Source organism: Rutidosis leptorrhynchoides, chromosome 8, assembly GCF_046630445.1.
Source record: "Rutidosis leptorrhynchoides isolate AG116_Rl617_1_P2 chromosome 8, CSIRO_AGI_Rlap_v1, whole genome shotgun sequence".
Taxonomy (NCBI): domain Eukaryota; kingdom Viridiplantae; phylum Streptophyta; class Magnoliopsida; order Asterales; family Asteraceae; genus Rutidosis; species Rutidosis leptorrhynchoides.
In genome coordinates, this window is record NC_092340.1 from 245,403,976 (window position 1) to 245,412,550 (window position 8,575).

The window sequence follows — 8,575 nt, forward strand, 5'->3', positions numbered from 1 at the left end:
TTTAGTCGGACTAGTCTTATTATAACCTCGATAGATACGTTGCCCTTTCATCATTGTTACTGGGGAACCTTTCATATCTCGCCACCTTCGCAATCAACTTACCAACAACTTCAATTATCTTTGACTTTCAAAAAATCATTATATTTATTGAAATCATATCATTTACTCATTCGCATCTTGTAACGAGAATTATCATACGAATCATCGAAAATCAGTAAACAGTATTTTGAAATCTCGCAGCATGTCTACGCCAACAGTTATATGTGTACGTAAAACGTCTATCTCCTGGACTTACATACTTTGAATGTGAAGTTCTGAAAAATATTTTGAACTGCAAACTAGTTCTTGAAATGCTGACGAAGCATCAAAAACTGTAAACGATCTTAACATTAAAAAGTTTGATGACAAAGAATAGTAAGGTGGTAAAGCTGAGAAAATGAGAAGGTTTGAAACTGGAAAATGGATTGAGCAAAGTATGAAGGAGGCTGTGGACAAATCACAAGGATGAAATCTACCTTCAAAGAATCCAAATGATTCAGTGTCTGCTGAAATCCTTAACAAATACCTTGCTCATTACTCTAAAATCCTTGCGGACAATATTCTTCATCATCCTCTTATCTTAAATATTCTAAGATATCATCGTATCTTCCATTATAAATATCCTCCATATTTCTGAAGATATTTTCATAATCATTCTTATCTGAAATCATTTATCCCCTCGCATTATCTGTATCACATCATAAAGGAAACTGTTTTAGTTTCTAAATTCTGAAACCTTCGAGTATAAAGTATGAATGTTTTGAAGTAGTGTTGGGAACTGAAGCATGAGTTAGTATAATATAATGACACTTGATCAACGTGATTATATTACAGTAAGTCATGCTAAGTTTTTAAATGAAACATGATGATTCACAGATCATAACATCATCATGTGCCATGTTACACGACTCTTGTATTCTATTTAACCTCTAAAATATCAAGAAAATATTTCTTGATGATTTGGTCTTTTGCAGGGTATTCTGGTAATTTAACAAATCAAGACCGTGCCATTACCATTTCCTTCTTAGTACATTAATAATGTTCATTCCGAAATTTATATCTGCGAATTATGGACCATTACAAGCGATGCTTAATCGCAAGAAGAAGAAACGAAAGGACAAAGCTCCAAAATAGAAATTGGAGTATAAATCGCAGCAAATAGGAGGGAGTATTAACTGTGGATGACAATGATTATAGAAGACAGAAGCAGGGACTTTGAAATATAAGGGAAGATATAAAACCCAACAACCACCCAAAAATTATAAACCGTATATATCGATAAATATAGCAATAGAAAGACATGAAAGAACTAAAAACACTATAAAACCGAGAGTATAGTAGAAGTAAATAGATTCTTTCGGAGGCAGATGAAAAAGAAGAACGACAGATATGAAAGTGAGGAGTATATCGAGAATCAGTACTGGACGATGCATATTGACAAATACTTTAAAATATGAGTTGAGGGAGAAAGAATAGAAGGTGTGAGTTGTAAGGAAATGAAGGAGGTGGATTTATAGTGAAATACCCGACAGAGAAATCAAGATGGATTATCATATTAATTCGAAGAGAATCATAATCTCCTTAATCACCGAAGCATCAAATCCAATATAGATTACAAAGATTTTCTTTAAATTCGGAGATCAATTGTGATGACGTCAAAAGATATGACGAATCACTATAATCTTATTTCCTTCATTTACGATAACTTCCCTCATACGCTTCGAGTAATCGAATTATTTTATCCATACTTCTTAGACATGATAAAACTTTATAATCGTCATAATAACATTCTCATTGTTAGCCATGACGACCTCTATCAAATTTTGGGGACGAAATTTCTTTAACGGGTAGGTACTGTGACGACCCGGAAATTTCTGACTAAATTTAAACTTTATCTTTATATTATTCTGACACGATAAGCAATGTTTGTTAAGTTAAATCTCAAGAATTTTAAACTATGTTTATACATTCATTTAAACCTCGACCAAATTCCAAAGATTCACGAACCAATAAATGAACATGTATGTATATGTATGTATATGTGTATATATTATAAATTGAAAATGTCAACAAAGTATTTAAATGTATAATGCTTTATATGAACGTATTTGTTTCAATATGATTATCGAAGAAATTAAAAAAATATATATATTAAATGATTGAATTATCAGAAACATAGAATTATGATTACAAGTCTCTGTTGAGAGGTCCACTATGATTTGAGAAAATCTATTCCTCTTAACGATATTCGGAATAATTTGTAAAGCTATTTATAAATAAAAACAAAAAGTGTCATTTACGAAAGTTAGACAAAAGTTAGTGGAGAATTGGTTTCCATAATATTCAATTAATCTATTTTCAAACGTACAAAGACGTTTTCAGTTTAAAAAGAACTTTATTATTAAAACGTATATAACTTTTATAAATATCTAGAATCACTTTTGACAACTCATTACTTAACCAGTATAATAAATATAACGATATTTATATTTTATTTCATTAAATATATATAACGATTTAAATTAATATTATATATATTTATACGCGTATTATACATACATAGTTTATATACTTTTACTATACTTTAACTTTACCTATACTTTACTTTTACTTTACTTTTACTTTACTTTAACTTTAATAATTCATACTTTAATAATTCACTTTAATAATTCATACTTTAATAATTAACTTTAATAATTCATACTTTAATAATTCATACTTTAATAATTTACTTTAATAATTCATACTTTAATAATCCACTTTAATAATTCATACTTTAATAATTCACTTTAATAATTCAAAAATATATTATAAATAGAATTCAATAGGTTTCATTATTTCATAGAAACTTGAAAATATATTTCTCTAAACTCTTTCAATCGATTTATATATATATATATATATATATATATATATATATATATATATATATATATATATATATATATATATATATATATATATATATATATTTGCTCTGTATTATTTCAAGATATTATTAGTATACATAAAATATTACGACGGAGTGCTGTCCGAGTGATTTCAAAATATCTATGGAGGTGATGGGTATGGTTCATGGGTATGCTCGTGAGGTCAATCTAGTGTTTATCATCTCCGTTGCATCTACGTACTTTCCTGCAATATTGAATCTCAATATTGATACGTGAGCACTCATAACTTAACTTTTATATATCAATAGTGTATCCCTGACTAGTGCTCGAGTATATAGGATTATGCATGCTTGTACATTCGATATTGTCCTTAGATAGGTTTGTTGAATCCTGAATTAGATACATATGCTACTGAGATAGGGTATATGATATGCATGTCGTTGGAAAGCTAGCGAAAAATTAAGAACTTTTTATTTAGATATCGAATAGTTTCGATGAACGGATTAGAAGTTATAGTCAACTGAATTTTAGTATTATTGTTAAAATGATTATTATTACTATCGTCGTTATTATTTTAATAGAAATATCATTGTTATTATAAAATATCATTATTACTGTTATGTTAGTATTATCATTTTATCATAATAACATTTTTAGTAAATATAAATACTTTTTTTATAGAATAATAATAATTATTATTACAATATAATACAACTTTTACTTATTATTATTATGATCAATATTATTTTATCAAATAAATAGGGGATACAAAGATATTTTTAACCACGCGTAATATAATTACATTAATAATACTTACCACTATAGTTTTACGATATTAAGTGAACTTTATAAATTTTACTACTTAAGATATATAAAAGTATATTTTATCATATATAAACATTAATATAAACTTTTATTAATAAATTACTTTTATTATTATAAAATCTAATAAATATATTTAAATATATAAAACGACTATAGTTAAGTTATATAATAAACACGTATAAATTTTAGAAGTCATTTTGGGTCAAGTTGACTTTTTTTGACTTTTGCATATTAGTCTCGAGCATTAAGATTGTGGTACACTATTACTTGACCAAAAATTGTTAGAAAAATATTGACCAACATATAAATATATATAATTAATATAGGTTCGTGAATCCGAGGCCAACCTTGCACTTGTTAAATGACGTTATATGTATTTTTACTACGAAATACAGTATGGTGAGTTTCATTTGCTCCCTTTTATATATATTTTTGGGACTGAGAATACATGCGCTGTTTTTATAAATGTTTTACGAAATAGGCACAAGTAATAAAACTAATTCTACGGGGGTTTAAACCAGAAATATACCCTTAGCTTGGTAACATTAAACTACTTGTCTATGTACGGTAGGCGCGAATCCTAAAGATAGATCTATTGGGCCTGACAAACCCCATCCTGACTATGGGATGCTTTAGTACTTCGAGGTTATTTTAAACACACCTGATCTGGTGCACTTAAGAGGGTAAAACATGAACGTTAAGGCTTGTTACCGGGTGCCTACAACTTATAGAATACTTTTATACACTTGCGAGTGTACATATAGTTATAAACGAAAATCTTGTGGTCTATTAATATATTGAAATGATTGTTATGATAAACCTATGAACTCACCAACCTTTTGGTTGATACTTTAAAGCATGTTTATTCTCAGGTATTAAAGAAATCTTTCGCTGTGCATTAGCTCATTTTAAAGGTATTACTTGGAGTCATTCATGGCTTATTTTGAAAGACGTTGCATTCGAGTCATTGAGTTAATCAATATTATTATTAAGTCAATTATAGTTAGATGTATTATGAAATGGTGTGCATGCCGTCAACTTTCGTTGTAAAGAAAGTTTGTCTTTTAAAAACGAATGCAATGTTTGTAAAATGTATCATATAGAGGTCAAATACCTCGTGATGTAATCAACTATTGTGAATCGTTTATAATGTATATGAACAGGTCCTTTCACCTTTAAATGGTGCAGGTGGCGTCGGTGGTGTATTCATAACAGTCGTTGTAGGTGTTTGAAACCCTGGACTTACCGGAGTATCCGATCGCCCCTGACTTTTGGTATTCTTACTTCCTCACCCATTCTTGCTGAAAATATTGAAAACCTGAAAGTGACCGATTAATTAAACAAAAAAGTTTTACGGAAAGAAGATATATATAATAAAGTATACACAACATAAATTCCAATCTTATTTGTTCATATAACCGGTTCCAAGGATGGCGCCAAATTATCAAGCATATTTTCTCGAGGTCAAGGTGAACCTACGCTTGAGTGCATGATAGGGTTTAAGGACTAACAATATTCAAACCTCCGACACTTAGTCGTGGATAACCCACATTGGTATAGTTTCGATTCCGACAGGGTGGCCAATTTGAGAGTCCACCAACAACCCAGCATACAAGGTTGAGTGGCCTAAAGACATGAAGGTTTTATAGTTGAAGACATACCTGAAAGTCTTTACGTTTTAGATCGTATGAAGCTTGTTCGTACGATGATGATGTGTATGATTTTCTTTACGTATGAGTAATCGAATATGTTTTTAGGGTTTGTGAGCTATGTATTTATAGGCTCACGAATAAGGGTTTCGATAGAATCTCTTTCCTAATTAAATGTGATCTCATCCTAACTAACTTTCGTTATTTAAGGAAAAGAATCCGAATTAATTATACCGTACATTCTTCTAGAATATACTGGACCCTTATGCAAGTATACGAAACTCACATCAGATGGTATAGGCGCATAGAGTGCGTCTATACCCGTGCCATATGTTGTACATGGCAATTAGTGTGCGGTTCAGGGCTTTGGATGCGTAATCCGCATTGTCATGCGGATATGCGTATCATTACAACCTGCGTGCCTTGCCTTGCGCCCTGCGAGAGCTCTCGGACTGGTTTCAGCACATCCTCACGCCCCATGATCTTATGCTCACTATCCACGAGCCTTCCAGCGACCAAAACATGATTATTATTCAAACTTGATATATATATATATATATATATATATATATATATATATATATAGTCAACTAGCACACTTGGTCAATGGTTTGACCAATTGGTCAACCAAGGTAAATCTCTAGGGTTAATATGGTCAACATGTTAGGTTTGACCGAAACGGTTCTTCAAATCTATAGTCAATGTCATACAAGTCAAGACACGAAGTACATAAACGATGATTACATTTTCTCATGATATCATTACGCGCAGTCAACTTCTAGAATTTTATAGTAAAACTCCGTTTGACTCAAAATATGCACCATAAGTTTCGTTTTCCAGCTTTCTAAAACATATAAAAATTTCAGACCTTAACTCCTAATAGAAAAATCGCAGCAGTCCGCTACCCACCCAACAGTTTTTCAGAAAACTTGCAGCATTTATAATAATACGTCTACAACTTTAAAAATTCTCATAGGATCAAAGAAAAGTCAAAATGACTCAGTTCTTGAGTCCAAACAACAGTAACTATTCGAGGCCAACAATTGTATCAACCCATATTTTAAGTTTCAGGTCATTCACTATGTCAAAAACGTCGATTTTCAGCCTATATGATAATGTATTTTGTTTTAATCACAAATTTCGACCCGTACAACTAAAGTAAATGATATCTAAATGAAAACTTAATGTTTACCACAAGGAATTAAATTATGAAGATATCATGACCAGATTATAATTAATACTTTTTAAGAATTGTAATTTCAAATACGAATTCCACACCGAAAACAAATTGATCATAACATTCAATCCGAAAATTGAAAACATGTGAAACAAAAAGTATTAATTTTTCCAGAGCAATAAAACTACATACTTCTCATAACCAGAAAATAATAAGTTCATATCAGTAGCATACATATCATATTCGGGATTTAACAACAATTCATCAAACGATTAGATTAACGATTAAAATCATGCATACAAACAAGGACTTGAGCACTAGATATTGATACACTATTTAATTTAACAAAAATCGAAAATTATAGAATTAGGGTTCTTAGAATTTTTACCCAAAACGATCAATTGAAGGTAGTAGTAGATAGAGGAGATCGAGTAAAATGCAATTATGTATTCAATTTTGTGATCATGTAATTATTTAAGGGTGGATGTTGGTCGATGGTGGGAAGAAGATGTTGACTAGTCGACTGGAAGAAAAAAATGTAGGAAAAAAGAATCCCAGAGATTTATTTTAGGGTTAGGTTTAAGCTAGTTATTTATACCTAGCAACTATTAGCAAATGACTTGACACCCCCATATTAAGGTCGATCAGTTTTGACCTTAGTATGGGGGTGTTTTGGAGTTTTAACGGTTTCTAATGATCGTCAAGCTTTAATCAAATAAATTAAGAATATGTATTCTTAAAATACTATAAATCTATAATAAATATTATGTATAATGGTTATTAATAAATAATAATATAAAAAAATTATTTCTTCAAATCGTGACTCAGAAGTTCGTTTACAGTTGTTACGCTTAATTAACTAAGAATATCAATTCTTATTATTTCAAATTGCCACATAAATTTTTCAAACAATATTTATAACTAATTATAATATAAAAAATATCTTTAAATTTATTAGTAACTAAGAAGTCAACTAACGACATGGAAAAAGTAGGGTCGTTACATTACCTACCCATTGAAGAAATATCGTCCTAAAATTTAGGTAGCTGTAGTTGTTGTAGCCATTGCATCTATGAACAGATGAGGGTACTTTCTTTTCAATTGGCCTTCACGCTCCCAAGTGAACTTGGGTCCGCGTCTAGCATTTCAATGGACTTTAATGAACATAATGTTTCTTTGCTTAAGCTTCTTAACTTCTCCGTCCATGATTTTGGCAAGTTCTTCAATAAAATATAATCTCTCATTGATTTGGATTTCGTCAAGAAGAATGGTGACATCCTCTTCAGCTAAGCTTTTCTTCAAATTAGACACATGGAATGTGTCATGAACACTGCTAAATACATGTGCTAGCTTCAATCGGTAAGTCACGGGTCCAATTATTTCAGTAATCTCAAATGGTCCAACATACCTTGGAGTTAGCTTTCCTTGTTTCGGAATTGCACCACACCCTTCCAGGTTGATACTCTCAACGTGTCTTTCTTGCCCACTCAAAAAATCTACAGGTTTCCTCCTTACGTCAACATAACTCTTTTGGCGACTCCTGGTCGTTTTCAATCGTTGTTGATTCTGAATAATATTCTCGGTTGTTTCATAAATAATTTACGGACCAGTAAGTTTTCTATCTCCTACTTCACTCTAGCAGATAGGAGATCTACACTTCCTACCATAATGTGCTTTGAATGGCGCGACATTGTTGCTCGCATGATAACTGTTATTGTACGAAAATTCAGCTAATGGTAAATGCCTGTCCCAACCAATTCCAAAATCAATCACACACTCTCGTAGTTAGCCTTCTAAGGTATGTATAATTCTCTCACTCTGAGCATCCGTCTGTGGATGGTAAGTGGTACTTATATCTAGTTGGGTCTGCAATGCTTCTTATAGTGATTACCAAAACTTTGAAATAAAATGACTATTATGATTGGAGATAAATAGATATCGGAATTCCATGTCTAGAGACAACTTACTTCAAATAAATACATGCCAATTTTCAC

General features: G+C 30.9%; 1 protein-coding gene across 1 annotated transcript; it reads right to left on the reverse strand.

The window, feature by feature from the left end:
- Window positions 1–7,727: 7,727 nt before the first annotated feature.
- Window positions 7,728–8,272, reverse strand: LOC139864070 (uncharacterized). Its single transcript, XM_071852657.1, has 2 exons — window positions 8,211–8,272; window positions 7,728–8,121 (listed from the first exon to the last, which is right to left on the reverse strand). The coding sequence occupies exons 1-2, from the start codon at window positions 8,270–8,272 to the stop codon at window positions 7,728–7,730; spliced, it is 456 nt and encodes a 151-aa protein (XP_071708758.1).
- Between the last annotated feature and the right edge of the window lie 303 nt (window positions 8,273–8,575).

Excerpts from the sequence above, each read along its gene's own strand:
- LOC139864070 (XM_071852657.1), bottom strand. The coding sequence starts at position 8,272 with ATGTCGCGCCATTCAAAGCACATTATGGTAGGAAGTGTAGATCTCCTA. Across the intron at positions 8,122-8,210 it reads CTCCTATCTGCTAGAGTGAA|GAGTCGCCAAAAGAGTTATG; the intron begins GTAGGAGATAGA and ends GAAAACGACCAG.